The 25,207-nt window shown below is 36.8% G+C and overlaps 1 protein-coding gene across 3 annotated transcripts in view; it reads left to right on the forward strand.

Moving 5' to 3' along the window:
- gmps (guanine monophosphate synthase) overlaps positions 1-24,572 on the forward strand; it is an 80,520-nt gene extending 55,948 nt beyond the window's left edge. For all 3 annotated transcript variants that reach the window (XM_008106128.3, XM_062976694.1, XM_062976695.1), the window contains exons 4-16: positions 5,664-5,761; positions 6,802-6,905; positions 9,260-9,453; positions 9,742-9,907; positions 11,496-11,647; positions 12,734-12,907; positions 14,703-14,808; positions 16,522-16,637; positions 17,479-17,604; positions 18,444-18,559; positions 19,508-19,638; positions 19,964-20,136; positions 21,355-24,572. In XM_008106128.3, the coding sequence (XP_008104335.1) occupies positions 5,664-5,761; positions 6,802-6,905; positions 9,260-9,453; positions 9,742-9,907; positions 11,496-11,647; positions 12,734-12,907; positions 14,703-14,808; positions 16,522-16,637; positions 17,479-17,604; positions 18,444-18,559; positions 19,508-19,638; positions 19,964-20,136; positions 21,355-21,456 (1,758 nt within the window). In that variant the 3' untranslated portion in view covers positions 21,457-24,572. The remainder of the gene's footprint in view (positions 1-5,663; positions 5,762-6,801; positions 6,906-9,259; positions 9,454-9,741; positions 9,908-11,495; positions 11,648-12,733; positions 12,908-14,702; positions 14,809-16,521; positions 16,638-17,478; positions 17,605-18,443; positions 18,560-19,507; positions 19,639-19,963; positions 20,137-21,354) is intronic.
- Positions 24,573-25,207: the final 635 nt, after the last annotated feature.

Consider the following 25,207-nt stretch of genomic DNA (forward strand, 5'->3'; position numbering starts at 1 on the left):
TCAACACTGATATTTGTTTGTAGCATTTACCAGAACTTGCAGTCCAAAAATTAATTTTTAAACTTCCAAACTATTTCAGCCATTCATGATAGTTTGTGGTGACAAGAAGTATTTTCCCCCAGTTCCAGCTTTTAGGAAAATTAGTGTGGTGACTAAGATACTATGAGCAGTTTACATGGACAGATATTGCATTCAGTCATCCCAAAATAGTTTTTCTAGACACTTCCTCCTCATTTATCATTTATAGAAACACGTTAAGTATGCAAAATGTGGTACATGAGTAGAATGCAGAAGGCCTTGACTGAAGGTTTGTAGTCAAGGTAATACCATTGGACAAAAAGGAGTGGTTGTTTGGAAATAGTAAGGTCACCTAAAATTAAAAACAAAATTAAAGGGTGGGGAAATTAAGCCTAACAATAAGAAAATAACCAGAACAAAGCAGTAGCAAGAATGAAGTGCTAATGACAAAAGAGGTGTATTTTATACAATTGATTTAATGGGGGTAAAAAGGGGAACTGACAAATGAATGAATGGAGAGAGTTCGTTGCACACAAGGGACCATGTGGCAGGCTGTGAAAGAATACAAGAGAAGAAAGCACACAAGGGAATGGCAGCTTAATAAGGAGATTAGTATTTGATGAATGGTGAGACTGAGAAGGAAAGTAGAGCGCAAACAACAAAAGATAAGTGGGGCGAGACCATGAACTGACTTGAAAGTTAGAAATTATTCAAAATTTTAATATGGGACAATAGAGAAAGCCAGTGAAGGGAAACCTGTATAGGTATAATATGATTAAAGCGTGAAGGGAAGAAAATGAGGCATGCCAGAAATGTTGAGACTGAAGAATAAGTTTAAGTGGAGAGGTAGGGAAAACAGTGAGCAAAATATTGTAATAATCAACACAAGATAGAATGTGGGTGTGAAGAAAGCTGTTAATAAGTAGATAAGAGAGGATGAAATTCAGAAGTATTGGAACTGACAGACCTTAGCTAGAGCAGTAATGTAACACAAAAAAGGATTTAAAAATATCACTCAAGCTCCTTAACTTGCTGGGAAGACTGAAGAGTGATTTTGCCAATGAAGGGAACAAATGAAGGTTTAAGAGGAGATGGAATATATATTGAATCTGAGGTAATGACCCAGTATTGAAGCTGTAGTAACTGTAAGAGTCAGATATTAGCAAGAGCAGAGAAAGGGAACAGAAAGGAAGTACAGCATATTGTCAGCATAACAATGATAGCACAAATCAAAGAAGGGAATTGGGTTGCCAAGGGGGAAAGTATTAAAGAGAAGTGGGTATCAATTGGTCTCTGGAGACAATTGACAGGAAAAAAAGAAAATTAGAAGATATGTCAATAGAAGCTGTAGAAAAGGAGTGGGCAATGTACGGCCTACTTTGCACTGGCATTTATGACCCCTGAAGCCCATTCAGTGCCCTCAAAGCTTCTCAAATCTGTCCATTAAAATTGATGCTATTGTCAATCAATCTTTGCCCCCAGATCATGCAACCTTAGCTAATGTAAAATAGTTTTCCCACTTCATACAGCAAAATTTTAGAATTCAGACTTGTAGCAAAATTTTGCATTGCTGAACACAAATCCCTTGTGAAAGACAGGTTGCTGTGGCCTCTTTCTTGATATTTCATTACCCTCCTTTTCCTGTTTCCTATAGTCTCAAGTGTATTTCTAAAATAAAACCAAAGCATTTTGACAACACTTTCACTTCCATCCAGTTTGGACTTCCAGAGCTATAAGTCTCACAATTCTCTAAGATGAAATCATAAAAGTTAATGTTGTCAAAGCTCTATCATTGTGAAGAATGGATACCCTAATTTTTTTAAAAAATTGTAAAGACTCCATGTATACTGAGCATAGTCATTCTGCACTAGTCTTTTTTATTGATGATGAAAATCTTTGCACAACGCATCTGCAAAACTTGGAATTCTCCCAAACTCCCTGTACCTAAATTTTGGAGTTTTCCTCTATCTAACAGAATTTAGAGAAACAAAGTTGCTGTTGGAATATGGAAGTGTGATCTACAACAAAATGTTGCAGAATGCATTGGAGAGCTTCTGAGAAAGTTACTGTTTTACATTCTCCCCACTTAACTGTCATTTGCTGATCATACTAGGTTCTTATTGGGCTATTTTGCCAAAGGAAGAACCTGAATTCTGGACACTAAAATTTCTATTAGTATGTGAGATCTGTAAGACGAAGTGGAAGACAACCTGCATTAGTTGTTCAGGTAGCTTGGAGAACAAAAATTGTGAAAACAAGGGTGGCAAGATGGTAAGATGTCTCAGCCAAAAATAAAGCATAGAAATAGGATGAAAGCCTGTATTTATAATGAATGAAGACAGACACTGAAATTTGTGCCAGAGGTACTCAGCAGCTTTACGGCAAGATTGAAAATAGCTGAGGGGAGACCAGTACGTTAGAAAGAAAGTAGGTTGAAGGAAGCAGATGTAAAAGAGCAAGTGTAAGAGCAAGGAACAAAAACTGCAATAAGAAGATATAAGGAATGAAATGATGGAAGCATAAGTAAAAAAGCAACTGAGAGCTTGTAAGACTGAAGTTTTTGGAAAGGTGTAGAAATCTAGCCCACAGAAAGTGGGGGAGAAACTAAAAGACAAAGAATGAAATGGGAGTCAAAATACCGTTTGGAAATAAAATGGTGTGTAGAAATGACAGTTTCTAAAATTGACCAGCAACATAATTTGGAAAAAGATGTTTGCAACAAAAAGAAGAGTGAAAGAAGACTAGAATATGAACAAGTTCTTTGATTAGTATAGTTAAATAAGAGTATGAACACAAGGTGAGGGGAAAAATAGTCTAAATTGGGTTCTGAAAGGATGGGTCAACCCAAACAGGAGCACATATTCATTCCGCCTTAGAGTAGACACATTTAAATTTAAGTATTGCCTGACAAGGCCCATTTATCTAAATTGTCTATTCTAGTTGGGACAAAAATGGGAAGATATATGACTACTGAACAAATTTAAGTAACCCAATGTACAAGTTGTATGAACAAACATTCCTCCCAATTAATCCCAAGAATTAATTAGCATAATGAAGTTAAAAAATACATGTTTTTCTGTGAATAAGAAGAAAAACATGTGTGGCCAACTCTTTTAGAAATGTCTTCTCTCTCTCTCTCTCTCTCTCTCTCTCTCTCTCTCTCTCTCTCTCTCTCTCTCTATGTGTATATATATATATATATATATATATATATATATATATATATATATATAAATGTTTTCTGTGATAAAGGCAAACGGGTACATAGAAGTCCTTTAGAATCCTTGATTAAGTTCAGAAAAAATTTGGTAACTTCCATCCATATGAATAGAAATGTGCCCTGTGCTAGGACCAAAACTGCCATACAGTAATGCACAGAATCAAAAACTAGCATCAAAATGTGATCCTACCTGAGTTAGTGCGAAACTGTTTTCAGATTCTATTCATCTCTGAAACATCAAAATACAACTGTTTAAAATTTGTTGTAACAATGCAGAAACAGTCAAGCGCAATAAATGCCATGTCAAAACAGAACTCCCTCAAATAGCAATGTTTCATGAGAGATCAAATACGGTATAGTGAGAAATAATAATAAAGCAAGTTTTAAATTGCTGAATGCCATAGTCATGGTTATATGTACAAGGAGAAGACTGCTGTTTGTGTAGTTTGTAATCCAAGATAAAAAATAGCGGCTTACTGGTGGTCCAAGTGGATGAATAATCTTCCTCTATGATATGTTGAAAGAATAATAATCAGCATTTTCACATCTGCCTGAACGCTGTAATTAAGGGAGGTGGGGGGGGGGGGAGAAGTATCCCTTTGCTTTATATTACAGATCACACAAGGAGCTCTTTCTCAAAACCACATATAACAATAATTTGCATGTTTTTGTGTGTTCAGTAAGGGGGTCAGTGGGAGCCTAAGAGCCACATTGACACCCCCCCCCCCGACTTAATGAAGTCCATAGGATGCATGTCTCCCACTCTTACTCTATGTATAGGAAATTCTTAAGGAAGAAGAGCAATTCCGTACAGTCCTACCTGTAGTCTCAGCAATAGGATGGTAAGAATAGTCTTTCCATTCAGCTATTAACAAAGGTCTAATCAGATGCTGATACCTTTGTATGATTAGCAGCATAGAAAGGATGGGAAGGTGACATGTGCTGGTCCACTCAATCTATCTGTGTTCCTCAATCCAACACGACCCTTGTATTATGGCCAAAATAGGGAGATCCCAGCCCCTAGGCTTGGTATGGACCACAAATGTCTTCTGTTCTCATCTCCAATCACTGATCAGAGATAAGAAGCTATTTAAAACCTGGGTAGTTGTTGCATGAAACTGAACTTTGGTTTCAACCCCAGGAATACATTGTATGAGCAGAGCTCTGGTTTAAAGCATGAGAAGCTATTTTTGTGGGACCTTCTCTTGCGTAGATATGCATTAACTTGATTTCTTGCTTTGTATGGTATGCCTGAGCTGTTGCTTTTGCAGATGTTTTAAACTGGTAAGAATTCAATTTGGCCTTGCTCACTTTGCTTTGTTTATACACTCTGTGTGAGCTCTATAAAATGCTGGTATATAGTCCACGGAGATCCTTATGAAACTGGTATTTGTCTCACAGAAGGGAAAATATTTTCCCCATTCCGGCATTAGGAGCATGTTTGTAAAATATTCTCCTTGAAACAGTCTTCATAGGTTCAGCAGGTTTCTTTTGTAGCTGTTTGCACAATAGACTGGCAGAGGATGTGACTGGCACAGCAGACATCTCTAAGCTTCCCCAGGATATTAATAATTTATGATTAATTGATATTTAAATAGGGTTTGAGAACAAGGCAAACGTGTTTATAACCAGTAGTAGTTGGGTTTGTTGGTTATAGTGGAGAACTGATGAGCACATATGAAAAGTCAAAGCAGATTAGTATACAACATTGCATGTGCTTTATTTGTTTTAAAAAGTCCAACACCTTTCAGCCACTAACAAGAGTTGGTCTCCTTCAGAAGTTACAATAAAAATGCAAATATAATGTCTTATTGAACCTAGCTATTTCTCCCTTGCAAAATGGGAGTAGACTGCTATTATTAATAATTATTTGCATTATTATTGTTATATTTATTTATATCCCACTTTTCTCTTCAAGGCTGCTTGCATTAAAAGCAATTCAATACAATTGTAAAATATAAACATACAAATATTGAAACATAATTAAATATCATTAGTATTAAAAACAACAAAAACTTTTGACAACAAAAACAATCCAGTTAAAAACTAATCAGTTCTACATAATGTTTCAGTGAAAATTGGAGAGGGATAGAAGCAAAATGTATAACACTGAGTGATACATGAATGTGATTTTTTTCCTCCTTCCCAGCCCTTAATAGCAAAATGAGAACTAAGTGGCAGGTCTATAGGAGTAAAGAGAGATGCAGTGCAGGTGACTATAAGCAAGGGAGGTTTACCTAACTTTGTTTGAAATATTGAACTTAATGTTTAGAAGTATGTGCAGCTTTGACTGATAAAAGGTTTCTGGTACACTGATCATATCACCTGCTTTATGGCTGATTTGTGCACAATGGTGTTAGTGCAGATGGAAGCAATATAAGGTTAACTGTATTGCGTGATTCATTAGCTTTTCTATTTTTCACAGATGATGAATAAGGTATTTGGAGGTACAGTACACAAGAAAGATGTTAGAGAAGATGGCGTGTTCAGCATCAGTGTAGATAATACGTGTTCACTCTTCAGGTATGCAAATTCTTTGGTAAAAAATGAGGATGGATTGGAGATGGGTTTAAAAAAGATGCTTTTTATAACTAATTTTTATCCATTCCAAATAATGAAAAAATTATCTGGAGCACTTCAGTCCACTGTGTATTGTTTTTAGTTGATTGATGTATATATGTGTGTGTGTGTGTGTGTGTGTGTTAGGCAAACTGATTAATTATGGAATAGATGGAAACATTGTCAAATTAACCATAATTGTTTCGGAAGTTACTCATAGAGTCATCATCAGTAGTTGCACTTCAAATGAAAGGAGGTATCAGAGTTCTGCTCTAGGGCCATTACCTTTCAATATTTAGCCTTCAGTGACTTAGATGGGAAGGAATCCTTATCACATTTGCAGTGGGCTGGCTAAGACATTGAAAGATAGGAAGAGAATTCAAAGAGACCTTGATAAACTAAAAAACAAATGTACAGGTATAGGATGGGAGATACATAATTTTGGAGTACTATATTCTTAGGGCTATTGTTTATCAGAAATTGAACATGATGCAGCAGCAAAGAAGGTAAATGCTATTTTTGACTGCCTTAGTAGAAGCATAGTTTATAAGTTGAGAGAAGTAATAGTCCCGCTTTATTCTGCACTAGTGATCACTCATCTGGAATACTATATTCAATGCTGGACACCATGTTGTAAGAAGAAGATAGACAAGTTAAAGTGGTCTGAAACAAAGACAAAAATAATGATACAAGGTGTAGAGAACAAAATATGAGGAAAGGTTGGAGGAGTTGGGGTGTTCAATCTGCTTTCATTTTAAATACCATTAAGGACATCAGAAAGAGGAGGGAGTAGATCTCTCCTCTGCTGTTCCAGAGGGAGGGATCAGATCTAATGGTTTTATGTTCCAAGCGGGTAAATTTCAAATGAACATTAGAATGAACTTGGGATGTTGCATGAGCAGGTGGTTGGACTTGGTGGCCTGTGAGGTCCCTTCCACATCTGATTTTATGTTGACAATGTTGTGGTTTTATTCAATCATTCTGTTCTTATAATTCTGTTTTAGGGGACTTCAGAAGGAAGAGATTGTACTCCTCACACATGGAGATAGTGTAGATAAGGTAGCAGATGGATTCAAAGTTGTTGCACAGTCTGGAAATGTTATAGCAGGTATGTTTTTTCATGCCATTTAACTATTTGATTTTCTCATAGTAATCTATTAAATGTACAAATATATCTCAGTAAGTTTAACTCAAAATATGTATCCTCTTAATTTCTAGACAGAATTGGGTTTGTTTTTGTTATAAAAAAATACTCATCTGGGGAGTTCAGCCAAAATTGAACAGTATAGTAGTTGATTCCAGTTTTCAATTATAACTTTATTTCAATATTTACATTGGAGTAGTTTGAATATGACAGTGTAATAACAGGGGACAGATATAGTTTGTATTGCTAGACCTGCACAGGTTGTTGTGTTCTGTTTTATTGTGCACACACAAGCATACACTCTGTGATAAGTATACTTTGATTTTGGGTTCAATTTTTCATGCTTTTGACCATGTACTTAGACTTAACTTGAAAGTGTTTCTCCGTGGTAATAATACATAATTTGTATTAAAAGATAAAGAGCGGAATGTCATACTTGAATTTTTAGATCATTTTATTTCTTTTAAAATAATTTTCAGTATTTTATGCAAGTGAAAATCTTACAGTACTTACAATTTAGGAGGTATTTTTAAACTTTTATTTTAAAAACATTATTCAACATCTTATTCAGTGATTATGTCATCATAAGCCAGATTTACAATCGCACAACTTTTGGAATTTGTTATTATTGTCATTAATAACCAGCCCCCCTCCCCACCAAGGCCTACCTTTTCAACCAGGAAGCACCTCAGCAAAGGAGTTTTCAATGCACTCTGGATCAAAAAAACTGGGAAACTATGGTTGCAGCTATCTCTTGATGGCAGAGTGCATTGAGAAAAATAGTTGCAGCAGGATATTGAGGGTTTTCCCCCCAGTTCCCTGTTTTCAGTGTGCCCTGCAACCAGGCGAGCACTACAGCCATCATTTCCCAGCATCCTTATTTGTGGCAGCATGGAAACCCATTGGTTGGGGCACCATTTGACTGAAAAGGCAGGAGTTTGGGAAGGGGATGATAGTATAATCATATGTAAGTATGGCAGTAGAACACTGTTATTGTAGTTAACGTCTCATAAGGCGGAATCTCTTTTAGTCTGTTTATAAGATCAGAAGCCTTTGTCTCGTATGTTCATATTTTTGTGAAAAAGAATGATTTAAAAATTCTATTTCAGTGAGCTGTAAACTGCAGTTCTACAGTGGAAGCTTTATGTCTTCTACACTTGTGTACGATGGAACTAGGGGGCAAGTGCACATTGTTGCTGTAATACACCTTCAAGTCATTTAGAACCTATGGCAACCCTAAAGTGACTCTGTCACATGGTTTTATTACCAACATTGGTTCAGAAGAGGTTTCTCATTGCCTTACTCTGAGGCTGAGCGGGCGTGACATGGCCAAGATCTCCCAGTGGCTTCATGGCCAAATGGGAATTCGAAACCCGGTCTCTAGGTTCGTAGATCAATGCTCAAACCACTACACCATACTGGCTCCTAGCATGCAAACAATGGTTAGCTTTGTCGAGGGTGCTTTGATCTGTCGGGGGTGCTTTGAATGCGATTTCCTGCTTCTTAGCGGGGGGTTGGACTGGATGGCCCATGAGGTCTCTTCCAATTCTATTATTCTATGATTATATGATTCTATGATTCTATGGTTAGCTTTGTCATAGAGATGAATGGAAATTCCACTGGAATGTTTCAATGGAATTATGTAAAGTTCTTGTTCTACTTGCACACTCAGGAGTTTTTCATTAGGAGTGTGTGTTATAAACTTGTACTACAACATAAGAGTATTGTCTTCCTATTTTGATCAGCAAATGTAAACTGCTGGTTATGGAGCAACAGTTTATGTCTTTTCCTTGGATGAATCTAAGTCTCACTTCACTGCATTACTTTCTGTTATGTATTTCTATGCACAGAATATACAAATAGTCATTTCTGTTCAGAAATATTAGAATCAAGTGTAATATCTGTGACCTGTGTCTAAATCCAATTGATAAATCAACTAAATCAGTGAAACTCACATAACTATTGGCTTACCATATTTGGACTGATTCATTGGGTCTACTCTCGTTGGGACTAATTGGAATTAGTACAATGTATTCAGGAAATGGAGCATATTTTATTTTAATGCCTTTGATCAGGTTTATTGATATTCTATCAGGTTGTCTTTATTTGATCTTCTTGGCCTATTTCTGACAGGAAATTATAATATTTCATTAGAGTGGGTTGTATATTTACATTTGCCAAAATATATATTCTGACATTTTAATAAGACCTTCTAATTGTTTTTTATCATTTATGCAAAGTTACCTCTTCCCCTATATATGTAGTTTCTTGTCATATCAATATATTTTTAAATATTCTACTTTTTTATACCTTCTTAGCTATAGCAAATGAATCTAAAAAACTGTATGGGGCACAGTTTCATCCTGAAGTTAGCCTTACGGTGAATGGAAAGGTGATGCTGAAAAACTTCCTTTATGATATTGCTGGCTGCAGTGGTACCTTCACAGTTCAAAACAGAGAATTGGAGTGCATTCGAGACATCAAAGAGAAAGTAGGGTCATCAAAAGTTTTGGTAAGGTTTGAAATTTTGATCCACTTTTCCTATTTTGCTTAATAAGAGTTGTGTTTGCATATGATCCTTATTTAGTTTCAGTTTCCATGTTTGGGCAATAGCGGCTTTCCTGAAATCTGGGGTGCTTTCCTTTCTTTCTTCACTTGTTAACTTCATTGTATTGTGAGTTGTATATTATTAAACACAAACAATAAAGGAACTACATTGCTGTATTTGAATTGTGGATGTCCACCTGTTTACTAAATGCATTAAACCTTTGACTTTGTCTCCTTTTCTCACTCTTTTCAGGTTTTACTCAGTGGAGGTGTGGATTCCACAGTATGTACAGCATTGCTGAATCGTGCTTTGAATCAAGACCAAGTAATAGCCGTGCACATAGATAACGGCTTCATGAGGAAGAGAGAAAGTCAGTCTGTAGAGGAGGCACTCAAAAAACTGGGAATTCAAGTCAAAGGTACTGATATGGTTGTCGAGTGTCTTCAAGTTGTTTTTGATTTACGCTGATTCTGAGGCGAACCTATAATGAGTTTTTTTGACAACAGTTGTTCAGAGGGGTTTGCTTTCATATATTGGATTTCAGCAGTCTTCTATAACCCTGCTCACATAGTGGCCAACCACTTGTTTATGAGAAGCAGAAACAGGATGTAAGTGCAACTGCATGTTTCTGTTTGGTTGCTATGGAATTATCCATCCTCCAAGAATTGATTCAGTCCCCTTTTAAAACTGTTCAGGTTTGTGGACATCATGTTCTAGCAAATTTCACTTAGTTTGTATAATAATAGTACTTAAATACTGAAAAGAAGCTTGGGTTTTTAAAAATTGAAGCCCCAGCTTAGTCAAGGATCCTTGGCGGCATCTGCTTATGTATTGCCAGAGAGCCTATCATCCTACCAAAAAGCTTTTAACAACTACTAGCCTAAGTAATAATAGGCATGGGTCAACTTGCAGGAGGGTTGTATTTTTTTTAAAGCAAAACAGTAGGACTGTCCCATGTGCTGAAGCCTCCCCATCTGAATTTGGACCTGAAAGGCCAAGGAAAACTACGGTTATTGTAAATTATAGGCAAGCATAATATGCAATACTGCATATAATTTCTGATCCTGCACAAATCTATTAAGGCACCCACCATAAAATCCCTGTTCTAAAACTGGCAAATTTTTGCTTTGTTCTTAACCATTCAATAGTCCTGTTTTGACTGACAAACAGAGGCCTTCAGCTAGAATGACATAAATTCTTCTGCCAAGCCACACATTAAAATTATTCATTCCCACTTATCGTTAGCTCCATCAAATCTCCCTTCAATATCTAAACTCATTGTAAATCCTTAAAATAGAGATGCTTTTCTCAATTTTGCTATTCTGTAAATTTCAATGAATGATGCGTTTTGATAACAATGAGCCTAGTATTGTTTAAGTGCTGAGATGTTGGGAATACATACATGTACTCATGAAAGAAAGGAAGTATTGTCATTTTTCTCTTGTATTATGTTATGCCTATCTGCAATTTAGACTTTATGCTTTTTGTAAACATAATTTGAGATTTTATTTATTCAAAGTATTTCTTGGTCATCTCTCAGCCCCTAAGGACTTCCAAAGTGATGAACAAATGAAAACCAGTTAAAATAATAGAAAAATAAAAATGTTTTAAAAACTCGTAAAAGCCATCTAAAAACAATTCTAGATCAGTTTTATGTGGTCGCTAAAATGAACACCTGATACCAGTCTGACTGCTGTATGAAATTCATTATGTTTCTTAAACCTTTACATATTTCAGATTGCAATATCTGTCAGCCACTGTTTTAAGCAACAGATACGGATCAGCTCACAGGAGTCTTAACAAAATAGCAATGCCTTTCCTTAGGATTTTGTGTTTAACTTAAATTTTCAATAAATACAGATTACAAATGTCAGAAAGAAAAATGGGAAGGCTTGGTTGGTGAGGTAAATTCTTGATAGAGTTAGTTGTCCAGTGCCAAATCCTTGGAAGGGGAGTATGGAAGAACCTCAGTGTATCAATTCCAAAATCATTTGTGTCTTGTGCAGTGGTAAATGCAGCTCATTGGTTCTACAATGGTACAACAACTCTGCCTATTTCTGAAGAAGACAGAACTCCACGGAAAAGGATCAGTAAAACTCTGAATATGACTACAAGTCCTGAGGAAAAACGCAAAATTATTGGTGACACCTTTGTGAAGGTACCTGCTTTACAGTTGAAGAAGAGTTCCTACTTGTATCCTTTCCCTCATTTTCATAGGAAGTATGTTCAGCTGTATATAGTCACCATGTTCAAAGAGTGTGTGTATACCCATACATGCGCACCTGTGTTTACATGTTCTTCTGGTTAGTCTGTTGGTTGATTTGGATGCTATTCCAAATCCAAGCCTCCAGTCAAGCTGCTTTTAAAAACATTTTTGGATGCATCTGTTCAGAAATGTGAACACAATATTACCTAAATAATCACCATTATGAGATATATGGAAAATAATCCCTATTAGGTTTCTCACGGAAAATAAGAGATTTTTGCTCCACTCTTTATTCTTTACCCAAATTAAATATTAATGGAGGTCTTGGCCTTTTATCACTGTGGTATCCCTGTCTTCCCTAGCTATTATCAGGATTATTCTGCCACAGGAGGATCCATTAAGACCAGGTTATTTCATCTTGGAGGAGCGCAGGGTGAAGATGTTTTGCTCTAGAGATGTTTCAAGACTAGGCCTCCCATCAGCCCCATTCAGCATGATCAGAAGTAAGGGCTGTAAACCATAACATATTGGAGTATGTATTGGAGAATCTATAAGATCATAGGATCGTCATAACTCAACAGGTGACTTAAAGGCATATGGACAGGCATATATACCCTAGTAACGGGTTAGAATTTTAGGCAAGTGAAACAGAATAGCTTCTTGAATAAGCCTCACCTTTTTGTCCAGTAAGGGTCACCACTACCTATTATATTTTGTGGTTATTGAAATAATACTATTACGTTCTACTGGTTATCAGATTACAGTCAGTATTTAAAACTCATTTGCTTTGTTTCAAACTCCAGTTCCATTTCTATTTGTTTTTCAAATTCCTACATTATTAAAAAGATGTTTCTTTTTTTTTTTACCTTATAACATTTTTTTTACATTATAACAGTGTACAATTTTCCTTATAGTGCATAGAGGACTGCAGTTCATGAAAACTGTGTTAGCAATAAAAAATTGGTAGCTGAATCACAAAGAAGTATCTTATCAACTTCTTATTTTTCTCCCTTTTCTTCTCCCCTACCTATATTATAGATTGCTAATGAGGTTATTGGAGAAATGAACCTGAAACCAGAAGAAGTCTTCCTTGCTCAGGGCACCTTGCGGCCTGATCTTATTGAGAGTGCGTCTGTTGTTGCTAGCGGCAAAGCAGAAGTCATCAAAACACATCACAATGACACAGAACTCATTAGAAAACTGAGGGAAGAGGTAAACTAAAGGGTGCATCTGGTTTTTCAATTACTTCAAGTGTCAGCTAAATGTACAGGGCAGAAGCAGATTTCAGACTTTTCACATTTATTTTGTTTTGAATAGAACCCCCAATATCCACCAACTAGAACCAGATGCAAAAGATACTGCCTTGGAATGGGAAGGGGGAAAAGCAAAATGTAATATGTTGTCACATAGAGCAGTGGGTTGCTTTTGCTGTAAGCCTCCAAAATGGCAGTTTGCCTTGTTATTTAGGTTGCAGCTCCTCCTTGCACTGTTTCATCTTTTACAGTTGGCCCTCCATATTCACTAGGGATAAGGGCATAGGATTCCTGCAAAAGTGGGGAAACTGCAAATAAAACAACTGCTATATTTTACCTGAGAAAAACTTCTCAGGGAATCTCTAGATACTCTAGCATGACTCTGTTGACAATTTCCACTAGAAGTTAACCATATACTTGCACTGAAGAAGTTAGAGCTGTTTTCTGTAAAAATCTCAAGGTTATCCAGTGTAACTTTTTGGTCAAACTCCGCAAGAGAGAACATTCCAAACAAATCACCGAATAATCAAATCTGCAAATATGGAGAGTCATTGTGAATGCTGTGGTCTTCTAAAACCAGAAGCCAATTTCCATCCCTTTTTGATTTTAATGTTTGCGGAATGGTGAAATTTTGGCTGCCTGTATGTCTGCTAAAGGCTCTCAGAGGCAGATTTATTTTTGAGTTCACTGCAGTTGTATACCTTGCTTAGGAATGAATAGATAGAGTCCTTTCTGTGAATACATTATGAGCCATAGAATTTGATTTGAGTACTAAAATTGAACTGAGCTCACAGTTCTTTTACAGGAAAAAGTCTACTCCAGATGCCAGTGTTCAAATTTTTCTTGGAAAATTATTTTGTTGTTGCTTCTTAAATACAGTAGAGTCTCACTAATCCAAGCTAAACGGACCGGCAGAAGCTTGGATAAGCGAATATCTTGGATAATAAGGAGGGATTAAGGAAAAGTCTATTAAACATCAAATTAAGTTATGATTTTACAAATTAAGCGCCAAAACATCATGTTATACAACAAATTTGACAGAAAAAGTAGTTCAATATGCAGTAATGTTACGTTATAATTACTGTATTTACGAATTTAGCACCAAAATATCATGATATATTGAAAACATTGACTACAAAAATGGCTTGGATAATCCAGAAGCCTGGATAAGCGAGGCTTGGATAAGTGAGACTCTACTGTAATGGGAAAATAAAAATATTTGATAATAATATGCAAACACTCGAAGATCTACAAATATATCTACCTAATAAGCAGCACTATATTTCCTATTTACTGTATGTAGCAAAGAACATCGATAGTATTTTGAAATAATGTATAAATATGGGGGTGCAAACCAGTTGGAACAATGTATGTATAATGTTGCCTAGGCTCGTGTACAAAGAAATTTTTTTGCTAAATAAAGAATAGTTTCAGATTCAGTCTTAGGTATAACTCATAATTTTTGTTATTGCTTACACGGCAGCAGGAGAGGAGAACAGCTAGGCTGCATTAATTTTATGAAATGTGTGCATGTACCTTATGACGGCAGTTACTTAGCCTCCCTACTGAGTGCTCTGAATCACTTCGCTGTTTTCTTGGTCTTGTGACATTTCATTGCAATTGCACAGGCAAGGTTTAAATTACAACCTTAGCATTGGTGGTATTATATTAGAAATTGGTTTTTCTCAGTACAGTACTTGTGCATTACTTCAAAGAGAGATTCTGAATGCAAACGGCATTGTGTTCCTTTGCAGGGCAAAGTAATAGAACCACTAAAAGATTTCCATAAGGATGAAGTAAGAGTGCTTGGGAGAGAACTTGGCCTGCCTGAAGAGCTGGTCTCAAGACATCCATTTCCAGGTATAATGTTACTGACATTTGCTAAGAGCCACAAAACCCTTCACACGGCTCAACAAGGAAGTAGAAGACAGCAAAACCTGGAAAAGTTCCTATGCTGCAGAATCCATCAGCTGCTGTGGCCAGTGGTTATGATGGTTTGGTAATTCTGGAAGCTGTAGTTAAAAAATTATTTTCCATTCTTTTGTATAAAGTCTCTTCCTCTAACAGGATTTTTTCTGACATAGCAGAGGAATCTTTCTTGAGGACCCCCCCCCCCCTTCTTAATGCTTATTTCATGGCCTAGGAAACTGTATAGATTATTTTTATTTTATTTTTTAATTTATTTATTATTCAAACTTATATGCCGCCACTCCCCTAGGGATTTCTCATGACCTATTGTAGTCATGCAATTTGCAAACTTTTCTTCAGTGCTTCCACAGTAATTCATGGAACATTACCAAATATACTTTTTCCTTTTGTTTGTGATTTTTTAATTGAACCCGTTGTCTATTATTAGCAGTGTTTTAAGAGTGGATGTGGTATAAGGTGGTAAATGGGTTTGAAACATGAATAAGGAAAGCTTGCTTTAACTTTGAACTCACTCCCCAGTTGGTTTAAGACCTATTACCTTAACGTGAGTTCACTGCCTCTGCCATATGAAAATAATCTTACTGATTTGGGCCCAACTGGTCCTTTTATATATTGGAATTAAAATTTGATCTCTCTGATAGCTGAAAGCCACCCATATTCCATCTAGGAATGATTTGAAAAGCCCCTTGCAGCTAAAAAGGGTAGGAAATAATGCCTTGTGTGTCCATGTACAAAAGTTAGATGTGTGCTAAAATTATATCCAAGCACAGAGTTCAGATATTGAAAAGTAGTGGCTTGTCATATCAGCTTAACATAGTATTAGATCTGACCATTGTATACCTTATCAATGGCTGTTACACTTGTTTAGATGGCTGTGATCAGCAGCAAATTAGTAGAACGGGGAGGGGGGCAGTAATCTAGTATAAGTTACAAGCAAGATTGCTCAGGATGCTTACAGCTTATATTAAAACCCCTAACAGAAACCACCTCTGTTCAGTTGTATATTGACAAAGTAATTTTTAATGGACTTTCTTTAATTTCTTGTCCCTCCTCTAAAACAATTTTGTAGCTTTGATTTAATTGGAGAATTGAAATAAGTCCAGGCTTCTTGGTGCAATGTGGAAGTAGGGATAAAACAGATATAGGGCCAGGATTGCAAAGTAAGGGAGAATAAGGAAACAATATAGTGTGCAAAGGTGGGAAACAAGGATGGACATGTAGCCCATTTCTCTTTTTGTAATAAAACTTCAGAATAATAATAAGAAAAAAAATCAATGGTGTGGTAGTACCAGTATTAGACTAACCCACTGAATAGGCACAAAAGAGGTTTCAAGGTTTCAAAAATTTTGTACATATTTTTGTACTTTCTTGTACAAATATGAGTTCTTAAATATTCCTTAGGACCAAGTCAGCTAACCCTGTGTTTCATAATTGATCAATTTATTACATATTTCTGTTGTTCATAAATAATACAGCAATCATAATTCCTTCAGAAGTCAGGGTACAATATATTTACCAGCATTTTGCTAAACTATTTGCAGATGGATGGTGCTGTAGCCAAAATGTTTATGATTGCATTTCCAAAATGTGACATAATTTTTATGTAGCATGCTGGTAACATGCTATTTTAATATTGCATTTTAGGTCCTGGCCTTGCGATTCGTGTAATATGTGCCGAAGAACCATACGTTTGCAAAGATTTTCCCGAAACAAACAATATTTTGAAAATCTTAGCAGACTTTTCTGCAAGTGTTAAAAAGGTAATTTTAGTAAACACAAAAGACATAAATTTAACCGATCAGATTGCATTTGTACATTGCTCATACTTAAATTAGAATTAAATTATTTTGGAAAATGGTATGTAATTTTCCAGCACACTCTTTTATTGAGAAACTTTCAAGCCTGCTTTATTTATCTCTTCTCTGTTTTCATAGCTTCCCTACCCAGCTGTGTTAAATCAGTAACTTCTTCCTGTTGAGGTAATTTCGCACTACACAATTATAGCTTTAAGATTCCACTTTAACTACCATAGTTATCTCATAGAATTCTGGGATTGGTAGTTTAGTAAGGCACCAGCACTCTCTAGCTGAGAATTCTAAGTACTTCACCCTAAACTGGAAATCTCAGGTTTCCATGGCATGTTTCCATGACAGTTGAAATGGAATCAAAGTGCTGTAATTGTATAGTGTAAAAGGGTCCAAAGTCTCTATATCTACCCACCTGTTTCCTTCAAGATATTTTTAAGATATTTTCAACATTAATCTTTATTCTGCTCTTAACTTTTATCCTCATGTTCTGATTCTTCATAGGCCAGGAATTTACATCTTGTCTCCTTCATTCTTGCTTATCTCTTGTATAACTACATTGTGAGCCCTCAAACTGCATACTTCTCAAATTTTGTCTTTGGAAATACCAATTGTGATCAGACCTTGTGGTTATTGGAGGCTATCTGCTTGACAGCAATGTATCTGTCCTCTGATTATGAACCTCTTTTTGAGCTAACATGTCCCCTCATACAAACCACTCAATGACTAATGTGATCATAATTTTGAAATTTTAAGTTTTAAAATGTTTTGTTGATATTCTTCTTTGTTTGCCTAGCCTCACACACTATTGCAGAGGGTCAAAGCATGTACAACAGAGGAAGATCAGGAGAAATTGATGCAAATCACAAGTCTACATTCATTGAATGCCTTCTTGCTGCCAATCAAAACTGTGGGAGTACAGGTTAGTAAAGCCTGAGTCTACAGTTGTGATATCTAAAGATGGTGACTGGTGGATTACATGTTACATGAACACCACTGTCTGAAAGTGATGGAGTATATTGAAGAACACCTCCTTTTACAGAAGTGAGGACTTTCAGATGTCTAAACCAGAAGTGGGCAAAGGCAAGGGGTTCCTTAGTTGTAAGGCAAGGATGGGCAATTGCTAACTTTTCTGGTACTGGGGCTTTATGGACTGCAAAACAGCAAAAACTTGACGGTGGAAGGGGGGGGGGGGACAGAAGTGGTTAAGAATTAATTTTGTGGGGAAATTTGTATTTTAATTTTAAACAGTACAAGCCATTTAAGAGGTAAATTTCTGCTTGTGGAAGCCTCCAGAAGATGCAATACATTATTTTCAAAGTGAGGTAGAGAAAGGACATTGTGGGGACCTTAAAGCTTCAGAGACTTCAAAAACAACCTGGAGGGAGGATTGCATTTTGGTACCTCTGATTTATATGGTTAGTTTGATAAGGCATTAAATTGACCATGATACTCATATAATTACCAGACCTTCTTAATTATCAGGTTCAGAATGTCAGTGAAGAAATGGCTTGCAACACTTCATGCAATCTATTTATTTTCTCAGAGCAGATTGAAGTGTAGTGAAAGGTGATAGCAATGTCTAAAGTACTTGAATTTTGAATTCCTGAGACAGTCCAAGTACCTGGCTGTCACAAAGCCAGTTAAATGCTCATAACCACATGAAGTTGTAGTTAAGAGGTTCACTGGTCCTAGAGAAGGTTTCAGTTAATCTAGTTCACAGATGTCTGGAAACTGGGCTTTTGTTTGTATGCTTTGCAGGGTGACTGCCGTTCTTACAGCTATGTGTGTGGGATCTCCAGTAAAGATGCTCCGCACTGGGAATCCCTGATGTTCCTGGCAAGGCTCATACCACGCATGTGTCACAACATAAACCGGTATCTATACATAATATTTCTAAATGTAGTTGATGTTCAGTTGCTCGCTTAAATTTCGCCTTTGGGGGTGGGTTTTGCTTTACACATGAGAAGTAAAAACAAAAATGCTTTGTAAGAGTACAAATTATTGCTTTCTTTATATCCCTTTCACTATACTATTGGGAATAAGACATATGGAGAGGGAAGAGTCAGAAGTTCTCCAAGCTCCTGGTTTCACCCAGTGTCTTAAGCCCTTGATCTGCAAGCTGTTTTGTATTAGCTTGGACTAGGGAACCCTTACTAATCTATTTTATCTATTTCTTGGTTGCATTTTGCATCCTGCCTTTCTTTCAGTGAGCTTAAGTTGGCAGGTGTATTTTTTCTTTTTCCTCACTTTCTTCCAAGTACCCCGTAAAGTAGGCCACACTGACAAGGTGCAACTGGCTCAGCATTATGCAGTGGAGACTAGAACCAAGATCTCCTAGGTTGTAGTCCAATACCCTGATTTGTAATTATCTCATTTTGTACTGGTTAGTGATGTGGATGGAAAGCTGGCTAATACTTTAAAAAAATAGCTAAATCAATACACTTAAATATGCTCAGAGCAATGCTGCCTGATTCTCATATACTGGAGAGTTAGGGGGGGTTAAATGTATAAGTGCTGCATGACTTTAAAACAAGGAAGGGAAATAATTATTTGTTTGGAGCCCTAGAGCAAAGACTACAGGCAGAACGTTCACAGTCACAATTTTCAAAACAGGATACAAGCATAAATGAACACATCCCATAGGGGATGCCTCTCAGAACTACTGGCAGTGCTGTAAAATTTAGTTGGTTGGTTAAAGTAAATGGTGTTTATAATGCTCTACAGAATTCTTGGCAGTACATTTAGCTATATTGCTTCATAAGAGAGTCAGTCATCCAAGATTAAAGGCTGCAGTTCAATGCTCGATTTTCTTCCCTCTGTAGAGTTGTTTATGTGTTTGGCCCACCAGTCAAGGAACCTCCTACAGATGTTACTCCCACTTTCCTGACGACAGGAGTCCTCAGCACATTAAGGCAGGCTGACTTTGAGGCTCATAATATTCTCAGGGAGTCTGGTTAGTATGTGCTTTTTCTTTGGTGCACCATACTTATATGTTTGCAGTAGTCCAGTTGTATGTAGGTTTGCAACACTTCAAGTAAAGTGTTTTTGTTTTTGCAATAATTTCGAATAAGTTGTCAAATAAATCAAATATTTATCTAAAAACGTTTCCATACCTGATCCTCTCCCACCCAGAAATCTGTAATAGGGATTAAGATAGGATAGTGCCTGGCCCTAAGAACTGGGTCTTTCTATTTCAACAGTCTCACCATTTCACCATTCTGACTCTCTTGGTCAGTCTAACAATGCATTGATTGTATTTTTTTTTAATTTTGTTAAAGGTTATTCTGGTAAAATCAGCCAGATGCCAGTAATCTTGACACCGTTGCATTTTGATCGAGATCCCTTACAGAAACAACCTTCCTGTCAAAGATCAGTGGTTATTCGAACCTTTATTACTAGTGACTTCATGACTGGCATTGCAGCAACTCCTGGCAATGAGATTCCAGAAGAGGTAAATTAAATTGCTACTACCACCGCTGCTGTTTGTTGGCTTGGATTTCTGGAAGTTGTAGGTCAAAACACCTGGGGACCCATAGGTTGAGAACCACTGCTCTATAAACTCTTTTTTTCTAATTTATACAAATAAAACAACATTCTCCTGGGGAGCTTTCACACTCAACAGATGTAATGATACATTGCATTTTAACTGCCATGGCAACATCCTGTGGAATCAAGGAATTTGCCATTTATGGAAGGGGTATTTATGATCAGGCTGAGAGATCTAGAGCTTCTTCAAACCACACATTCCAGGTTTCAGGTGGATTCTGCCATTACAGTTAAATTGGAATTGTCATAATATAACAGCTTAGTGTGAAAGGCCCCCAAGTGTTCCAATAAACCCTGAAGATCTGATTAAGTAAGGGCTACACTGTAATGGCAGAAGGAACCAAAAGCAAAACCTGGGACCAAAATAACCGTATATTTTATTTTGAAATATTTTACTGCTAGAAGCACCTTAGAAGTGTAGTATGACTTCAGAAAAGAGAACACATACAGTGTTCCCTCCCTACGTTGTGGTTCACTTTTCACTCCCTCACTGCTTCACAGTTTTTTCTGAGAGATGCGCATGCACAAAAGGTGCCAGTTTCCCTTTTGCGCATGCGCCCTCCCTCTCATCGGTGTCCAGCCGGGCCACTCTGGATGGCGACAAGAGGGAGGTGCATGCACAAAAGGAAAACTGGCAGGTGCCGGAGAGGAAGAAGCAGAGGAAGAAGGCTTGCAAAAGGAAGAAAGACCACCTAACTAATAATATAATGTGTAAATATTGAAATAAATATAGTGCCCCTACTTTGCAGAATTTCACTTATTGCGGGTAGTCCTGGAACGTAACCCCCGCGATAAATGTACCTCTAAACAGTGATATCATAAACAAGAAGGTGTGGCCATTTGAGGAACTAAATTAGGATTCCAGCTGGGAATTTGCAAAATTTAATTTTGGCTCCCAAAAGGAATTAAGAGCAGCTCCAGATGTGGTGCAAATGCCTAGATATTGTTTTGGGGCATTCCAGAGCAAAGAACTTAAAAAGTGTCCTACAGGCTGGACATTGCTCACTCTTGATTTGAATCGTAGTTTAGAAGAAAGTTCTGATTTTTCTCCTTCATTCTGTCAAGCGGGAATATTGTCATTTATATGCTTGTCAACTTTCGGTTTGTTTGTTCCTAAACTTAGGTTGTATTGAAAATGGTGACAGAGATTAAGAAGATTCCTGGCATTTCCCGAGTGATGTATGACTTGACTTCGAAACCACCAGGAACAACTGAGTGGGAGTAATTATTTCTCCCCCAGTGAAAGTACTGTATGCAGTTTTAAATTATATCAGAAACCATTCCCAGTGTTGACATGCAGTACTGAGAAAGGAGTGTCTGGAGCTGCTGCTACATCACATGTGATTATTTTTTTCTTTTCTCCTGGAGCGTAATCTGCAAATTAAGAGTGACGATGTGGGGTGGGGGGAGGAGTCAGGTCAGTGGGGCTGAGGATATGTACGGGTAAAATAATTAGGGCAATATTGCCTATGTGCAGATAGATTTATATTGCTTTGCCTTTCTTTTTATTGTATTGCCACATTTTTTTAATGTGTCATTTCAGTGTCTCTTTTTAATGTTTTTGTATACTGTGTAAAAAGAGACCGTTTATTTACATTTACCAAAAGCATTGTTAGAGCCTATTAATAATGTAAAATGAAAAAAGTGACCAACTGCTTTTGAAACAGATTTATTATAAATAAATATTTTGCCAAATGGACTAGTGGGTATTGTTGAATTGTGGAATCAATGTATATTTGTTTGCTGTTTACTGTAAATTCTGTCCCATGTCATTTGGAGTGTTAAGCCCATGGCAATAAGTGTTGACATTCAAAACAACTGGCTTTGGCACTCAGATAATGACTAGATTCTCCCTCTCCCACGTCTTCCCACTTTCCCTCACATTTTCAAAACAAGTAACATTTCTTTAAGAATCTTTAAGAATACATTTTCTCCAGATGCATTGATATCTATATTTAATGTGCATTAAATTGGTTACAAGAGAGCCAGACATGAATTATGTACATAGCTGAGAACACATCTTATGGTTTGCACAATATCAAACAATCTACATTGCAGCCATCATAATCTCTTATGTTTGTTCAGTTTTTGTCATTGTTTTGAACTCTCAGTCCTACCTTTCCTATTAGTTTTCAATTCTATTGGGATATTTTATAAAGGCAAGAAGAATATTGCTTTTATGAATACTTTCAGAAGGTGCATTAAAATGTTCGGTTTATTTGTATTTAATTGATGTTTGCAAGCCAGCTTAGCCTATAGAATAGGCATGGGCAAATTACAGCCCTCCAGGTGTTTTGGACTTCAACTCCTAGAAACCCCAGCCAGTTTACCGGCTATTAGGAATTATGGGGGTTGGAGGGCAGAAATTTGCACATGCCTGCTACAGAATATAAATGAATTTCTTTATTGGTAAGACATGGAGAATAGGCTACCAGTAAGCTGAAAATCAATATAGTTATTTGCTGCCTCTGGTCTGCATTGAGGCCAGGCGCTAGATGATTCTGCATATGTGTGGTTTATGATTTACATAGCATGAACTCAAATCAAATTGTGTCTGATTTATATTGTTAAAGTAACTGGAACGGAGGAAAGCACTTAATTGCTATAAAACATGGATACCTTCTGGCCCCCCAGATGCAATTTATAGCAACCCAAGCCAGCAAAGCTAGAAGTGAGGGATGGTGTGCAACATCTGGAGGACCAGAAATGCCTCCATACATTCTATAAAGAAAATACCCTTCCTCTAAAGTTAAAGTGCCGGTTATCAATGCCATTGGAGCTATTGTGTCCACCATAAATCAATTCAAACCCATATACAAGATTGCTAAGACACAAAGGACTGTGTGCTTAGAAATTCATCACACTACTCATCTTTGAGGGGAGGAAATGAAAGAAGCTTTTCTGTTCAAGCTTTTATGGTAAAATACGTCATTCATTCATTGCATTCAATATGAGTCTACTGTAATTATGTTAATGTATTGCCCCAGTCTCTGCTTTCTGGAATGGTCTCTACTGGCTAAATGGTAACAGCAATCACCAAGGGGACACAGTAGGAGGAGAATACAGGGTGATGTATCAGAAATGTTGGGGTATATAGGCCTGGTGTTTGGATAGATGGAGGTTTTTTTCTTGTACTGACAATCCTGCTGTGCCATAGAACTGTTTGCTGGCTTTTCAAGACCTTCCTGTGAAGATCATGCAATGTACATATAAGTTACATTAGGAAAGATGATGCAAAAAAAAAAAACCCGTATTGGATGATTTCATGCAGCTCATGGTGAACAGTTTTATTGCTTTGTCTGTTGTTCAAGAAAGAGTGTGATCAAGTAACTAATGGCTACTAGGAAATGCTTTTTGTGTCCTTGCTGGTGGGTTTGTGGTGGTAAAGTCAGATATAATAATTGTTTGGAAATCTAGCAGGTCTTGGGAGACAGAAGCTCAAATTCCGGTTTGAGGGATCCTGCTGCTTCAGGTGATGCATGTTCACAGCATTGGGATACTTCTGGATTTCTTTGGTGTGTCTTTTGGCACTGAGATACTTAACACCTTTTCTTTCAATTTAAATGCAACCATTTTGAATGCTTTTTCCTAGACTGTTAAACATTATATTATATCTAATCCTGTCATAGCAATTACACAGTCTAGAAAAAAAGGTTACACTTGTTACTTCCAAAGGAACCAAGAAATTTAACTGGTTTTAGAATACCTTGTTTTCGTGTTAGGAAAGCACATAGTCAAATTCTCCAGGTGTTTCTGTCCTAATAAATGTGTTGATTTTGTCACTTCTAAACCATAGCTTCATTCACTTTATTTTTAAATAGGAATTATGAATAAAATGGAGTTAAGGAAACGTAAAGACAATTATCCTCGAACCAGAAGTAAACACGTGGGATATATTGCATTTTAAGAGAGTTGTTTAAAATTCAGTTGAGATACCAGTGTTGTATGGAACAGGTCTTTGTTTCTTAAAAACATGAGTCTATTCAGTTTGTGAGGGAAGTGAAATGTGGTGTATACCTTAATTATCATCCTTCTAGTCCTTGAATGTACTTCATAGTGTTAATTCATGTAATGTCAGCCAGATGTGGAAACACACATGACTCTTGTCGTGGTCCAGAAGGGAATGTATAACATGTGAATGCGGTTGCTCTTGTTCAGTCTGTTCACCCTCTAGCCTTCAGTGAGACATGTCAACGTTTTCAAAGGAATTTGTATAGGGAATAATTCCTACCATTCTCATTTTTTTAAAGAAAGATAGCAGCAACAACATTTTCTGCTTGTAAATGATAAAAGTACTGTGAGCCTTAATTTTTATCCACAAATAAAGGTTACCCATTTGGATACTTGTCTGTTTTTAATTTATATATAAAAACTTTTCTTTGCAATACATTCACTTTTTCCTTCACTCTCTAACAAAGTGTAATTCATCAGTCTTGGGCCCCTTGGGTGAAAGAAAGGGTTTATGTTGAATAAAGAAAATAAAAAAAATATTGAAGGGAACATACTTTTGGGGGGGTAGTTAGTAACAAATTGGAGAATTGGCACGAAAGAGAAAAGAATAAGGATTAAAAAGTCCAATGCATTTCAAATTTAGGTTTGTTGTTCCCAAAACAATTTCATGTTCAGAGAATGGGTTCTACCTGTGGTTTATGTGAAGGGGGGGGGGGAGGGATAAAATCTGATTATGGAAACTGAGCTAGGTTAGCCCTGGTTAATAACTGGATGAGAGATCACTAACAAATCCCAGGTGCTATAAGCTATATTAAGGGGAAGACTGCCTTTTGAGCATTCCTTGCATAACAAAACCTTTTGAAATTGTGGAACCACTATTATCGTAAGTCAACAGGTGACTTGAAAGCATGTGCTTACACAGTAAGTACTTGGAATATCAGGTGCTGTAGGCCATATTTCAAAGGAAATCAAATGATCTCTGAGCCATTCCTTGCCCCAAAAGACTTATTAAATTCATGGGGTCA

This window comes from Anolis carolinensis, chromosome 3 (assembly GCF_035594765.1).
Source record: "Anolis carolinensis isolate JA03-04 chromosome 3, rAnoCar3.1.pri, whole genome shotgun sequence".
In the NCBI taxonomy this organism is placed as follows: Eukaryota; Metazoa; Chordata; class Lepidosauria; order Squamata; family Dactyloidae; genus Anolis; species Anolis carolinensis.